A 16,317-nucleotide genomic window follows, 5' to 3' on the forward strand; every position below is an offset into this window, starting at 1 on the left:
TATAACCCTTTAATATTCAACACACATCTACCAAGCTATACAAATCTAACTACCTCTGAAACATGTAGGAAAGGATTGAATCTTACCTTAGAGACAAGTTCCAATTTTTACCACGTAACGTCTTCAAGGACAGCCATGGCCGTGAGTTTCCATTGCTGCCATGATCTCTACCTTTCTCCTCCTCTTGATATTAATATCCCGCCAATCAATGGCGTAGAATGGGCGGAGAAGGGGCTGGTCGTGAGCCCCCTTGGTGGCTGCCATGGCCGAAACCACCCCTAAATTTCCAAGCTTGGAAATGTTTTCCTCTCTTTGCCATTCACGAAAATGGAATGCAAAATGTAGATCCTAGTCATATCCTTCTCTTTACATGGCATCCACAAAGTGGACACGTGTCCTTTGCCATGACATGTGTCCATCTTTGTTGATGGCCAATCAATGCTTGCCACGTGTTGTGGGGCCCACTTTCAAAAATTAAATTAATTAATCACTAATCCCTACTTAATAATCTAATCACAATTTATTAATTTCTAATCTCTACTAATAATATTTTTACCCTAAATAAAATTTATAAACAATTTATGTGATAATTAAACTTGGAAATTAATTGTCCCTATTTTATGTCCGAAAATAATTTCGCCTTTAACTTGAATCGATTTGCTTGCGAATAATTCGACGTATAAATATACGGGGTATAACAGCTAGATTTTGATGTGATTATGGGCATGGATTGGGTTGCCTCTTGTTGTGCTAATGTGGATTGCAAAAAAAAAGATAGTTCGATTCCAATTTCCAGGAGAACTAGTGCTTGACTAGAAGGGCAATACAGCGTCTCCAAGGGGCAGGTTTATTTCCTACCTCAAAGCGAGAAAAATGATTGCAAAAGGCTATATTTATCATTTAGTCCGAGTTCATGACATCGAAGCACAACCCCCGACTTTTCAATCCGTCCTGGTAGTAAATAAGTTTCCAGATGAACTTCCAGGCCTTCCACCGAAATGCAAAATTGATTTTACTATTGATGTGTTACCGGATACCGAACTTATATCTATACCTCCTTACAGAATGGCTCCTGCAGAATTGAAAGTGCTAAAGGAACAACTGAAACATTTGCTCGACAAGGGATTCATTAGGCCTAGTTCATCACCATGGGGATCACCTCTCTTGTTTGTAAGGAAGAAAAACGGTTCCCTACGAATGTGCATTGATTCTAGACAGATGAACAAGGTGACGATAAAGAATAACTATCCACTTCCGAGAATTGACGATTTGTTCGATCAATTGCAAGGTGCCAAGTGTTTTTCCAAGATTGATCTGATATAGGGATATCACCAAGTGAGAGTCAAGGAAGAAGACATTCCGAAAATGGCTTTCAGAACTTGATATGGTCATTATGAGTTTTGGGTGATGTCATTTGTGTTGACCAATGCTCCAGCAGTGTTTATGAATTTGATAAATAATATATTCAGGAGTTTTCTAGATCTATTTGTGATCGTGTTCATCGATGACATTCTAGTATATTCTCGTACAAAAGCGGAACATGTAGATCATTTACTTACTGTCCTTGGAATTCTTCGGACTCGAGAATTATATTCAAAATGTGAATTCTGGCTGAATTTTGTGACTTTTCTAGGCCATATTATCTCAGCTGATGGTATTCGCATAGATACTCAAAAGATTGAGGCTGTGAAAAATTAGCCGAGGCCTATGACACCTAAATAGGTCCATAGCTTTTTGGGATTAGCGGGTCATTATAGGAGATTTGTGGAAGGATTCTCTGCTATTTCTGCACCATTGACGAAGCTAACTCAGAAATCAGCAAAAATTAGAATAGACTGATGCCTGTGAACGTACCTTCCAAAAATTGAAAGATAAATTGACTTCGGCCCTAGTCCTGACACTTCCAGAAGGCTATGTTGTTTACTATGATGCCTCCGGCATTGGGTTATACTGTGTATTAATGCAGCACGCGAAGGTTATAGACTATGCCTCTAAACAGTTGAGGAAACATGAGAAGAATTATCCGACCCATGATTTTGAATTAGCAGTAGTTATTCATGCACTGAAGATATGGAGACATTATTTGTATGGTGTACATGTTGATATTTATATAGATCATAAGTGTCTCCAGTATATTCTCAAGCAGAAGGAGTTAAACCTACGGCAGAGGCGATGGTCAGAATTGCTGAAGGACTATGATGTGAGTATTTTATATCACCCCGGAAAAGTAAATGTGGTGGCTGATGCTCTTATCTATAAATCTATGGGCAGCCTATGTGATGTTCAATCGGAGAAGAAAGAATTAGTTCGCGAGCTCCACCAGCTAGCAAGCCTCGGAGTTCATTTAATCGATTCAGGCAATGCCGGAGTTGATATTCATAACCCAATTGTTTCATCCTTGGACATAGAAGTGAAAGGGCGCCAATATGAAGATCCCCAATTGAGTCCATATAAAGATACACTTCCTCAAAAAGAGAAGTCACCATTTGAGGTTTCTTCAAATAGAGTTCTCAGGTATCGAGGCAGGCTATGTGTGCCAAATGTGGCAGGACTACGTCATGAGATTCTGGAAGAAGCTCATTACTCCCGTTATTCTATTCACCCAGGAGTGAAAAAGATGTACCATGATCTCAAATTAATGTATTGGTGGGATGGAATGAAGAAGGATGTAGCAGAAATTGTAACTCAGTGCGCAAATTGCCAACAGGTGAAAATTGAGCATCAGAAGCCAGGAGGGCGGTTACAGGCCATGGAAATCCCAACCTGGAAATGGGAGGTGATCAACATGGATTTTATTATAGGTGTGCCTCTTTCTCGGTGTAAGTACGACTCTATATGGGTGATCGTGGACAGACTGACGAAATCAGGCTATTTTCTTCTGGTCAGAACCACATATTCGGCAGAAGATTATGCTAGGTTGTATCTTAAGGAGATAATGCAACTACATGGTGTCCCAGTGTCTATTATCACCAATAGAGGAGCACAATTTACTACTAAATTCTGGAAATCATTTCAAGAAGGTTTGGGGACTCAAGTGAGGCTCAGCACAGCATTCCATCCACAGACTGACGGACAAGCTAAGCGCACTATTCAGACCTTGGATGATATGTTGCGGGCATGCATATTAGACTTCGGAGGTAATTGGGATGAACATTTGCCACTTATTGAATTTTCCTATAACAATAGTTATCATTCCAGCATCCAGATGACCCTGTATCAAGCTTTGTACAAAAGGAAGTGTAGCTCGCCAATTGGGTGGTTTGAAGTCAGAGAGACACAATTAATAGGACCAGAATTGGTTCAGAAAGTGGTGGAAACGATCAAGCCTATCAGAGACCGATTGTTGATAGCCCAAAGTCATCAAAAATCTTATGCAAACAACCGCTAATGAGACTTGGAATTCCAAATCAATGATTGGGTGTTCTTGAAAGTGTCACCGATGAAAGGCATAATGAGATTCAGCAAGAAGAGCAAGCATAGTCCCCGATATATTGGACCTTATAAGATTGTATGCTAGGTGGGCCAAGTGGCTTATGAACTAGATTTACCTCCAGAGCTTGAATCAGTCCACCCAGTTTTCCATGTGTCGATGCTCCATAAGTGTGTTGGAGATCCCTCCAGAGTTATGCCGATAGATGATGTCCATATTACTGAGAAGTTGATTTATGAAGAGGTGCCCATTGCCATACTAGATAGGCAAGTGCGGAAGCTCAAGAACAAAGAGGTAGCTTCAGTCAAGGTCTTATGGAGGAATAATAACAGAGAGGAAATGACTTGGGAAGCGGAAGAAAATATGAAGTACAAATATCCACAATTGTTTCCACCCCCGGAAGAAATTCAAGATGAGACGCCATTATCATAATGTACATAATGCTTTATTTAATGCTTTTGGTCGTGTGTGGCCATATTTTCTTGCCATTGTGTTGTAGCCCTGTGAGGCGATGTTATTATGGGTTGTTGTGATAGGATGGTAGTGCCATATTATAAGGGAAACTATGGTGAAATTTCTGTAGAATTCTCGAGAACTTAACATTCGAGGATGAATGTTTTTAAGGGGGGGAGAGTGTTACATCTCGAAAAAATTCATGTCGTTGTGCAGTAAATAGACTAACATAGGGTAAGATGCATATTATGTTCCTACAAGTAAGAAGGGGGACTTAATGATCCTAATTAAGATTCCAAATACATTCGAGGCAAGAGAAGAAAGTTTGTCGAGAAAAGCGAAGTATAAGTCGCGTTTTGGAAAGGTTTTGCAAAGTACCGAGCTAATGTTAATTTAGTAATATCTAGAGGAGAAGTTATAATTCTCCTTATATGGTTAATGAAGTATTAAACAAGTGTTAAGAAGGTTCCATAAGGACTTGAAGTTAAACGAAACAACGGGAGCAATTTCGGAGTTTGTGAGTTATACGGCCACTTATACAGCCAGTATAACTTATACGGTCGTATAAGGGACTGTATAACCTGTCCAAAGAGGGGTTGTTAACTGGAGGTATTATACGGTAACTTATACAGATCGTATAAGTTATACGGACCGTATAAGGGTCCGTATAATCCTCGTCGGGCAGCTTTGCCCATTTTATAAATATAAGACCCCAAAGTTATTATTTTCATTTCTCATTTCCTCCACACTTCTTGAAACCTCTAGAACACTCTATACCTCTTACTAACACAAATTCAAGAGGTCAAAGATCAATACCAGGAAAATTAGTGGAATCAAGTGCAAGGATGCTAACTAGGGTTAAGGAAAGCCAATAATCTCTTTGGTGTTGAAGTTGGGTTTTCTCCAAGTGAAGTATTTTCATCCAAAGACAATTTACACAATCAAAGGTGAGTTTCATGTTTATTTCATGCTATTAGGAATATTGAGTGGTTGAATGACTTGGATTGAGGAAGAAAGCAGAATATGGAGTTCAAATATAGAAATTGTGATGTCCTTAACTAGTGATTTGACTTCAATGATAGTTCTTGACATGTTATGGGTATAATATTATTGTGAATGATATTAAGAATGTGGAAGAAGCATTATATGTGAATGAATACGACGTTGGGTGATGACTATGGTTATAAATGACTTTGAGAGGGAATTTTGAGAATCAAATAATGTCTAGCTTAACAAAGTTTATTGATTATGATATTATGGGTGTTGTTGTTGATGTTTGGGAGTTGTTAGATCATATGGAGGAAGTTGTAGAAACAAAGGAAGTGCTGCCCAATTTTCGTTAGCCCTTAGTCGCCTTAGCTTAGCTTCAAGAATGTTTCCAGTTATCTAATCTTAGTACGAATTCTCTTGAATGTAGAATCGTGAACTGGGAAGGAGGCGTTTCGTCAGCAAAGTTAGAGAGACGTAAAGGTATGTATGGCTAGTCCCTTTTTTCCAAAGGCATGACTTCTTTTACATATTTCCATGACTTTCGTACATTCCAAAGATGAAAGTTAAAGAATCTTAAGAACTTCTTATGAGATAGAGGCGAGATATATTCCATGAGCTCGATATTCTTACCTTTATAATTACATTGATGTCATTTCTTGTTGTTCCCTCATCTCGTGATATAGTACCTTTGAGGTGAGATATAGTGATGAGGATTATTCCATAATGCAATCGGAGGTTACCGACCTTACGTCACTCCGATAGAGTACAACTTTTATTTGAGCTCTTATGCATGCTTCATGATAAGTACATAATGATGATTACACCGTGCCTAGATGGTCGGGCAGCACTGTTAAGGCGGGCGGCTTACAACACCATGCTTATATAGCATGGGCATACACCACTGGTGGGCGGCGTGACATGATTACCTCGGACGCGAGAGGCCCGGACACTGGCTAATGATGTAATTAATTCAGATAGGTTATGCATGTATATGTGATATGCTCTAAAGGTAAAAGTGAGCATGTATGATTCCTCTGTAAGAGGCAAGCAGTTACAGTTATCTGTTCTTCCGATGCATTCTATATTTTCTTGTTATGTTATCATATATGTCGTACATACTCAGTACATTGTTCGTACTGACTTCCTTTCTTTTTATGGACACTGTGTCATGCCCACAGGTAGACAGAGAGGCGGCCCAGATTCTTAGGAGCTACATTAGCCCATACAGGAGCACCCCACTACTCTAGAGGTGTAGCTTGTTGATGCATTCTTTTGTGTTCATGTTTGGGTATGACGGGGTCCTGTCCCGTCCTTATGTCTCAATACTCCAGTTGAGGCGCGTAGATATGTACGTGTGGGCAGTAGTTGTCTCATGAATACATCAGTGTATATTTTGTATATCATTTTTGGTAGCCTCGTGGGCTCATGTATATATATATATATATATATATATATATATATATATATATATATATATATATATATATATATATATATATATTTATGTTTCATAAATGTAGACGACCATCTTATGATAAGTTTCGTGTTGGGAATACTGTGTAGTCAGGTTGATTTTAATGGCAAGCATGATAGGTGGTGCTCGGTAGGGTAGCTCTGGGTACCCGTCATGGCCCCTAGTCGGGTCGTGACGTTATGCCTCACTCCTTACATGCTTCCATGTCGATACAATTATAGGCGATGCTATGAGTGGATGACAAGAGCGTGAGATTGATTAAGTTGCTAAGGTGAGTTGCCACTAGCCCATCGAGGTTGTCGATTTTCTTTCACCATTACATATGTCTTTTCGGACTTTGCACACCTGATATCTACACTTGTGTAGATCATTTAGATTCCATGGTCTAGTGTTGGGGTTTGGGATAGATTTACGTTATTTCGATGGTATTATTATTAACTTTCATATTTATTTATTGAAATGTTTTGGATATTTACCTATCTTGTTGAGTTCTCGAGTGAATGCTACGTATATGTGATATTTGGCACAAATATCTAGATTTAGTGTCATTTACACTTTACTTCTTAGCACTTTCGTCGCAGTTTTCAATGTGAATTGTTGTATATGAGCTTATGTTGGTATGTTTATATGAATAGGTACAACAAGGACCAACGAAGGGTATTCCGGGCAGTTTTGAGTGATTCCGAGGCTGGGTACGTCGATTGAAGGTTGCGAAGGAAGCTCCACCACTTGAAGGCAAAATCTGACCACTGAAGGGTCTCATGCGCTGGACATGCGCCGCATATCCAGCGCACAAAAACACCATTCCTGAATCTCAGACAGACCATGCGTTGGTCATGCGCCGCACAAGAAGAACATAAAGGAGGTTATGCGTTGGCCATGTGACGCACAGCCAGCACACAAGCAGTGTCAGTTGTACTATTTAGATCGGGATTGGGCCAACTTCTCATATTTACCCTAGCATATAAATAGCCGTTTTGAACATTAGAAAGGCGGCTTGGACGAATTTTGAGACTTGTGAAACTCTTTCTAGGTTTTATTCCTCTTCTATTATTTTTCTTTACATCAAAACCCTATGTTAATCGTGAATTCTTGCTTCCATTATCGAATCATGTGTAACTAAACACCTAAATTCTGGGGTTGTGACCTAGCCATGAATATTGACGTTTGATAAGTATTTCAATCTTAGTAGCGTGTTCGTATGCAATTTCTTCGTTACTTCTGTGTTTAATTTCTTGATTGTCTGCGAACAGTTGAGTTCTATTTACTCATTGATATACGTGCTTGGGAAAGACGTTGTTAAGTTGGAGAAGAAGTAATGAGATTGTGATCTGAATATCCCTAAAGTTGGGCTAGGATTTGTGACTAGGATAGGAATATACTTAGTTACCTCAATCAATTATATACCGTGCTCTTATTGCATTCTTGATAGGTCAATACCATAGGAATATAGGAGGAGAATTATCTTGAATCGGCGAGTAGTGGTTCGGAAGAATACTGCGAGATTAATAATCCGGTTAATTAGCTATTGTGAACAAAGTTGCTAAGGTGTGATACTTGACTGACTCAATAGGATTCGTGAACCAACCACGACCCTGGAATACTTCTAAAATCTTGATAAAAGCCGTTCTCAATTACGTTCTAAGCACAATTTCTGGATACATTATTTGTCAATTACATTATAGCATATAGTTATCAAAGAACCAACACTTTTATTCTTCACTTGCATAGATAGTAAGCAATAGTTTGTTTTCGTGAAATATTGGTCATAAGTCTCTGTGGGTTCGACATCCAATTTTATATAATCACTTTATTACTTGTACGATCACGTACACTTGCGTGTGTATTTGGACGCAACAAGTTTTTGGTGCCATTGCCAGGGACTTAGAAATAAATTAGTTTTGCCATAATAAATTTTATTGCTTCATTTTATCCAAGTGTTAACGTCTTGATCTTAGTTGTTACTTGATTGCAGGTACTTTACTCGAATGCGAAGGACTGCGAGTCAAAACAATCTTGAGGAATTCGATCCTGAGCCTGAACGTACTTTAAATCGGCACAAGAGAGATTTGAATTTATTGCAGAACCCGCAGGCTGTCGCAGAATTACTTGTGGTCATGGCTAATAATCAACCGGCGAAAGTGAGAGAGGTTGCAGTGCCTCGTGTGGCGGCTGTCACTTCAAGCATTGTCAAGCCCACCATCGAAGGACACTTTGAGCTAAAGCATCCTATAATTCAGCTACTTCACTCTAGTGGCCAATTCACAGGAATGTCACATGAGGATCCTCAGCGTCACATCCATACTTTTCTACAGATTGTCGATACGTTTGCTACTGGAAGGGTCACTAAAGAATATGTGCGACTGACACTGTTCCCCTTCTCTCTATTGGGGAATGCAAGTAACTGGTTATTAGCAGAGCCCACCAATTCTATCACTACGTAGGATGACTTGGCGACGAAATTCTTGACAAGGTTCTTTCCACCAGTAAAGACCGCTCGCCTCCAAAGGGAGATCATGTCATTCAGGCAGAAAAATGGAGAAAATTTGTATCAAGCATGGGAGAGGTTTAAGGGTCTTCTCAGAGATTGTCTTCACTACCATCAGACGAATGAAGTTCTGGCACACACATTTATTGAGAGTCTGGATGCCCAACATAAGTCATCACTAGACATTGCTGCAGGAGGGCAGGCTCTTGATCTAAGTTATGAAGAACTATTCAGATTATTGAACAGGTTTACTCAGAGCACTCCAGACTGGCAGGATGATGCAGCTAGCAATTCAGTTAGGAAAGCACCGGGCATCTTTGAGGTAGATAATTTTACAACATTATCAGCATAAATTGATGTCATGCGTAACGAACTCAGGAAGTTAGCTGCGTCGCAAGCGCCACCACAGGTGCATGCAGTGCAGCAAGCCATAGCCTTTTGTGATGTCTGTGGAGAGGGTCACAACAGTGATGAATGCCCTGCAAATCCCGCATCCATATACTTTGTGGGTAATGCAGGCAAGGGGCAAGGAAACAACAATCAATACGGAAATTCCTACACTCCAAATTGGAGGAACCACCTGAATTTCCAAAGGCATGAGTTCTTTTAGATATTTCCATGACTTTCGTACATTCCAAAGATGAAAGTTAAATATTCTTAAGAACTTCTTATGAGATAGAGGCGAGATATATTTCATGAGCTCGATATTCCTACCTTTATAATTACATTGATGTCATTTCTTGTTGTTCCCTCATCTCGTGATATAGTACCTTTGAGGTGAGATATAGTGATGAGGATTATTCCATAATGCAATCGGAGGTTACCGACCTTACGTCACTCCGATAGAGTACAACTTTTATTTGAGCTCTTATGCATGCTTCATGATAAGTACATAATGATGATTACACCGTGCCTAGATGGTCGGGCAGCACTGTTAAGGCAGGCGGCTTACAACACCATGCTTATATAGCATGGGCATACACCACTGGTGGGCGGCGTGACATGATTACCTCGGACGCGAGAGGCCCGGACACTGGCTAATGATGTAATTAATTCAGATAGGTTATGCATGTATATGTGATATGCTCTAAAGGTAAAAGTGAGCATGTATGATTCCTCTGTAAGAGGCAAGCAGTTACAGTTATCTATTCTTCCGATGCATTCTATATTTTCTTATTATGTTATCATATATGTCGTACATACTCAGTACATTGTTCGTACTGACTTCCTTTCTTTTAATGGACGCTGTGTCATGCCCACAGGTAGACAGAGAGGCGGCCCAGATTCTTAGGAGCTATATCAGCCCATACAGGAGCACCCCACTACTCTAGAGGTGTAGCTTGTTGATGCATTCTTTTGTGTTCATATTTGGGTATGACGGGGTCCTGTCCCGTCCTTATGTCTCAGTACTCCAGTTGAGGCTCGTAGATATGTACGTGTGGGCAGTAGTTGTCTCATGAATACATCAGTGTATATTTTGTATATCATTTTTGGTAGCCTCGTGGGCTCATGTATATATATATATATATATATATATATATTTATGTTTCATAAATGTAGACGACCATCTTATGATAAGTTTCGTGTTGGGAATACTGTGTAGTCAGGTTGATTTTAATGGAAAGCATGATAGGTGGTGCTCGGTAGGGTAGCTCTAGGTACCCGTCATGGCCCCTAGTCGGGTCGTGACATTATGCCTCACTCCTTACATGCTTCCATGTCGATACAATTATAGGCGATGCTATGAGTGGATGACAAGAGCGTGAGATTGATTAAGTTGCTAAGGTGAGTTGCCACGAGCCCATCGAGGTTGTCGATTTTCTTTCACCATTACATATGTCTTTTCGGACTTTGCACACCTGATATCTACACTTGTGTAGATCATTTAGATTCCATGGTCTAGTGTTGGGGTTTGGGATAGATTTACGTTATTTCGATGGTATTATTATTTACTTTCATATTTATTTATTGAAACGTTTTGGATATTTACCTATCTTGTTGAGTTCTCGAGTGAATGCTACGTATATGTGATATTTGGCACAAATATCTAGATTTAGTGTCATTTACACTTTACTTCTTAGCACTTTCGTCGCAGTTTTTAATGTGAATTGTTGTATATGAGCTTAAGTTGGTATGTTTATATGAATAGGTTTAACAAGGACCAACGAAGGGTATTCCGGGCAGTTTTGAGTGATTCCGAGGCTGGGTACGTCGATTGAAGGTTGCGAAGGAAGCTCCACCACATGAAGGCAAAATCTGACCACTGAAGGGTCTCATGCGCTGGACATGCGCCGCATATCCAGCGCACAAAAACACCATTCCTGAATCTCAGACAGACCATGCGTTGGTCATGCGCCGCACAACAAGAACATAAAGGAGGTTATGCGTTGGCCATGTGACGCACAGCCAGCGCACAAGCAGTGTCAGTTGTCCTATTTAGATCGGGATTGGGCCAACTTCTCATATTTACCCTAGTATATAAATAACCGTTTTGAACATTAGAAAGGCGGCTTGGACGAATTCTGAGACTTGTGAAACTCTTTCTAGGTTTTATTCCTCTTCTATTATTTTTCTTTACATCAAAACCCTATGTTAATCGTGAATTCTTGTTTCCATTATCGAATCATGTGTAACTAAACACCTAAATTCTGGGGTTGTGGCCTAGCCATGAATATTGACGTTTGACAAGTATTTCAATCTTAGTAGCGTGTTCGTATGCAATTTCTTCGTTACTTCTGTGTTTAATTTCTTGATTGTCTACGAACAATTGAGTTCTATTTACTCATTGATATACGTGCTTGGGAAAGACGTTGTTAAGTTGGAGAAGAAGTAATGAGATTGTGATCTGAATATCCCTAAAGTTGGGCTAGGATTTGTGACTAGGATAGGAATATACTTAGTTACCTCAATCAATTATATACCGTGCTCTTATTTCATTCTTGATAGGTCAATATCATTGGAATATAGGAGGAGAATTATCTTGAATCGGCGAGTAGTGGTTCGGAAGAATACTGCGAGATTAATAATCCGGTTAATTAGCTATTGTGAACAAAGTTGCTAAGGTGTGATACTTGACTGACTCAATAAGATTCGTGAACCAACCACGACCCTGGAATACTTCTAAAATCTTGATAAAAGTCGTTCTCAATTACGTTCTAAACACAATTTCTGGATACATTATTAGTCAATTACATTATAGCATATAGTTATCAAAGAACCAACACTTTTATTCTTCACTTGCATAGATAGTAAGCAATAGTTTGTTTTCGTGAAATATTGGTCATAAGTCTCTGTGGGTTCGACATCCAATTTTATATAATCACTTTATTACTTGTACGATCACGTACACTTGCGTGTGTATTTGGACGCAACAAGTTTTTGGTGCCATTGCCAGGGACTTAGAAATAAATTAGTTTTGCCATAATAAATTTTATTGCTTCATTTTATCCAAGTGTTAACGTCTTGATCTTAGTTGTTACTTGATTGCAGGTACTTTACTCGAATGCGAAGGACTGCGAGTCAAAACAATTTTGAGGAATTCGATCCTGAGCCTGAACGTACTTTAAATCGGCACAGGAGAGATTTGAATTTATTGCAGAACACGCAGGCTGTCGCAGAATTACCTGTGGTCATGGCTAATAATCAACCGGCGAAAGTGAGAGAGGTTGCAGTGCCTCGTGTGGCGGCTGTCACTTCAAGCATTGTCAAGCCCACCATCGAAGGGCACTTTGAGCTAAAGCATCCTATAATTCAGCTACTTCACTCTAGTGGCCAATTCACAGGAATATCACATGAGGATCCTCAGCGTCACATCCATACTTTTCTGCAGATTGTCGATGCTTTTGCTACTGGAAGGGTCACTAAAGAATATTTGCGACTGACACTGTTCCCCTTCTCTCTATTGGGGATTGCAAGTAACTGGTTATTAGCAGAGCCCACCAATACTATCACTACGTGGGATGACTTGGCGACGAAATTCTTGACAAGGTTCTTTCCACCAGTAAAGACCGCTCGCCTCCAAAGGGAGATCATGTCATTCAGGTAGAAAAATGGAGAAAATTTGTATCAAGCCTGAGAGAGGTTTAAGGGTATTCTCAGAGATTGTCCTCACCACCATCAGACGAATGAAGTTCTGGCACACACATTTATTGAGAGTCTGGATGCCCAACATAAGTCATCACTAGACATTGCTGCAAGAGGGCAGGCTCTTGATCTAAGTTATGAAAAACTATTCAGATTATTGAACAGGTTTACTCAGAGCACTCCAGACTGGCAGGATGATGCAGCTAGCAATTCAGTTAGGAAAGCACCGGGCATCTTTGAGGTAGATAATTTTACAACATTATCAGCATAAATTGATGTCATGCGCAACGAACTCAGGAAGTTAGCTGCGTCGCAAGCGCCACCACAGGTGCATGTAGTGCAGCAAGCCATAGCCTTTTGTGATGTCTGTGGAGAGGGTCACAACAGTGATGAATTCCCTGCAAATCCCGCATCCATATACGTTGTGGGTAATGCAGGCAAGGGGCAAGGAAACAACAATCAATACGGAAATTCCTACACTCCAAATTGGAGGAACCACCTGAATATCAGGTGGAGTGACAACTCAGGTAATCAGAAGCAGAACTATCAGTCAGTACCTGCTCCTCAAGCTCCCTCAAATAGTATGGAAGAAATGATGAAAAATATGATGGGTGACATGCAGAAGATGATGATAGACCAGCAGAAGTTGATAGCAGATAATCAGAATCGCGATTTGGCAGTGCGGAATGTAGAGAGGCAGATGGGACAGATAGTTGGTGCACAAAATACTAGACCACCTGGAGGACTTCCAAGTGACACATATGTGAATCCCAAGCCTTGCAATGTTGTAACTCTGCGAAATGGGCGAGAACTAGAGGAAGTGACTTCAAAGAAAACTGGTCGAGTAGAGGCTGAAAAAAAAAGGCAATCGAGGCACCAGTGGCAAAGCAGCCACAGGCCGTGGTTGCAAAGCCACCGCCTCCATTCCCTCAACGTCTGGCGAGACAGAAAGAAGGGGCTGCTTATAATAAGTTTCTTGATTTGCTTAAGCAGGTACACGTGAACGTCCCCCTGGTTGATATGCTGCAGGGTATTCGAAAATATGCTAAGTACATCAAACATATTGTTGCAAACAAGAGCAGTTTCACAGAGTATGCCACGGTTGCACTTACTGAGGAGTGCACTTCTCGTATTCAGAACAAGTTGTCCACAAAATTGAAGGATACCGGAAGTTTCACTATTGAGATTTCTATTGGGACACAGGTTGTTGCTCGAGCACTTTGTGATCTAGGTGCAAGTATAAATCTGATGCCATCGTCTATCTTCCAGAAGCTAGGTTTGGGAGTGCCCAGACCAACCACTATAGTTCTTCATCTGGCAGACAGATCGGTAGCAAGACCCGAAGGCATTATTGAAGATGTATTAGTACAAGTAGGGTCGTTGACAATTCCTGCTGACTTTGTGATATTGGATTTCGAGCCAGACCTGGAAGTCCCATTTATTTTGGGGCGTCCGTTCTTGGCTACAGGGAGAGCACCTATTGATGTAGCTACTGGGCAGCTCACCATGCGAGTACATGATAAAGTAGAGGTCTTCAATGTATACCAAGCTTTGAAGATGCCTGCAATATATGAGGAGTTGTCCGCCATTACTGTTCTGAATAATGATACACGAAGGCCACTCATCACTTCTCATGATCCTTTGAAGAGAGCCTTAGTGGGGGATGATATTTTTGATGACACGGCGGCGTTTGAGATGGTGCAGAGTCTGGATATGGCGAGTATTTATATTCAGGCAGGCGAGTTTGAGCACTTAGACAGGACAATAGGAGTAACTCCGAAGTTATCAATTGAAGAGCCTCCGACGTTAGAATTGAAGCCCCTGCCCGCTCATCTTAAATATGCATTCATAGGTGAGGGGGATACCTTGCCAGTGATATTGGCTGTTGACCACCGAAGAGGTTAATATTTGTCTCAAAGTATTGAAGTCCCACAAAAGAGCATTGGGGTGGCAGACATCTGATATTCAAGGAATTAGTCCCGCGCTGTGCATGCACAAGATACTCATTGAAAATGATCATAAGCCTAGCGCACAGCATCAACGGAGACTAAAACCTGTGATGAAGGAGGTTGTCAAGAAAGAGGTAATCAAGTGGTTAGATTCAGGCATTATTTTTCCCATTTTGGACAGTAAGTGGGTGAGCCCGGTGCAATGCGTCCCGAAGAAAAGAGGGATGACAGTTGTGAAAAATGACAAAAACGAGCTCATTCCTACTAGAACAATCACTTGATGGAGAATCTGCATGGATTATCGCAAGCTGAACGAGGCAACCAGAAAAGATCACTATCCTATTCCCTTCAAAGATCAAATGCTAGACAGGTTAGCCGGGCAAGAGTTTTATTATTTTCTGGATGGGTACTCTGGCTACAATCAGATAGCTATTGCTCCGGAGGATCAGGAGAAGACCACGTTTACCTGCCCATATGGCACATATGCTTTCAAACGCATGCCATTTAGGTTGTGTAATGCACCCGCGACTTTCCAAAGGTGCATGATGGCTATTTTTTCAGAGATGGTCGAGGACTTCGTAAAAGTGCTCATGGATGATTTTTTGGTATTCGGGAACTCTTTTGAGGTTTGCTTGCAGAATCTAGACCAAGTGTTGGCAAGATGTGAAGAAACCAACCTGGTCTTAAATTAGGAAAAATGTCACTTTATGGTCCGAGAAGGCATAGTCCTTGGGCACAAGGTTTCAAAGAGAGGGCTGGAGGTTGATCTTGCAAAAGTGGAGGTTATCGAGAAGCTACCACCCCCCATATCAGTCAAGGGTGTGCGCAATTTCCTCAGGCATGCAGGATTCTACAGGCGCTTCATAAAGGATTTTTCAAAGATCTCAAGTCCGATGTGAAGATTACTTGAAAAGGATGTGAAATTCCTATTTGATGATGCATTTATTAATGCCTTTGAAGGTCTAAAGAAGAGATTGGTAACTACACCAATAATCATTGCACCTGACTGGGACATACCATTCAAGTTAATATGTTATGCAAGTGACAACGCTGTGGGGGCTGTGCTGGGACAGCGATGAGAGAAAGTTTTTCATTTTATCTACTATGCTAGTAAGATGTTAGACGCTGCCCAATTGAATTACATTTTGATAGAGAAGGAGCTGCTAGCTGTGGTTTATGCGTTTGATAAGTTTCGGTCCTATCTTATTGGAACACATGTTATTGTTTACACAAACCATGTAGCTATTCGCTACTTGTTCCGCAAGAAGGATGCTAAACCCAGGTTGATTCGGTGGATTCTTCTGTTGCAAGAATTTTATATTGAGATTAAAGATTGAAAGGGAGCGGAGAACCAAGTTGCAGACCACCTGTCTAGATTGGACAACCATAACCATTTTGTGGAGGATGTTCAAATTCGAGAGTCTTTCCCTGACGAGCAGCTATTTGCAAT

The 16,317-nt window shown here is 40.6% G+C and overlaps 1 protein-coding gene and 2 pseudogenes across 1 annotated transcript; 1 reads left to right on the forward strand and 2 right to left on the reverse strand.

Annotated features, from left to right (window-relative positions):
• Nucleotides 1–8,853: 8,853 nt before the first annotated feature.
• LOC132612478 (small nucleolar RNA R71) lies at nt 8,854–8,950 on the reverse strand (annotated as a pseudogene).
• Nucleotides 8,951–12,855: 3,905 nt separating this feature from the next.
• Nucleotides 12,856–12,952, reverse strand: LOC132612479 (small nucleolar RNA R71; annotated as a pseudogene).
• Nucleotides 12,953–13,198: 246 nt separating this feature from the next.
• Nucleotides 13,199–14,823, forward strand: LOC132611997 (uncharacterized). The gene is made up of 2 exons (XM_060326351.1): nt 13,199–13,762; nt 13,912–14,823. Exons 1-2 carry the CDS (start codon nt 13,199–13,201, stop codon nt 14,821–14,823), a joined length of 1,476 nt encoding a protein of 491 aa, XP_060182334.1.
• The last annotated feature ends 1,494 nt before the right edge of the window (nt 14,824–16,317 follow it).

This window comes from Lycium barbarum, chromosome 9 (genome assembly GCF_019175385.1).
Source record: "Lycium barbarum isolate Lr01 chromosome 9, ASM1917538v2, whole genome shotgun sequence".
In the NCBI taxonomy this organism is placed as follows: Eukaryota; Viridiplantae; Streptophyta; class Magnoliopsida; order Solanales; family Solanaceae; genus Lycium; species Lycium barbarum.

What these genes read in the sequence shown, in the direction of transcription:
- LOC132611997 (XM_060326351.1), top strand. Translation starts at nt 13,199, where the DNA reads ATGCGCAACGAACTCAGGAAGTTAGCTGCGTCGCAAGCGCCACCACAG. An exon ending in CTTCAAAGAAAACTGGTCGA is followed by an intron (nt 13,763 to 13,911) that starts GTAGAGGCTGAA and finishes TTGCTTAAGCAG; the next exon opens with GTACACGTGAACGTCCCCCT.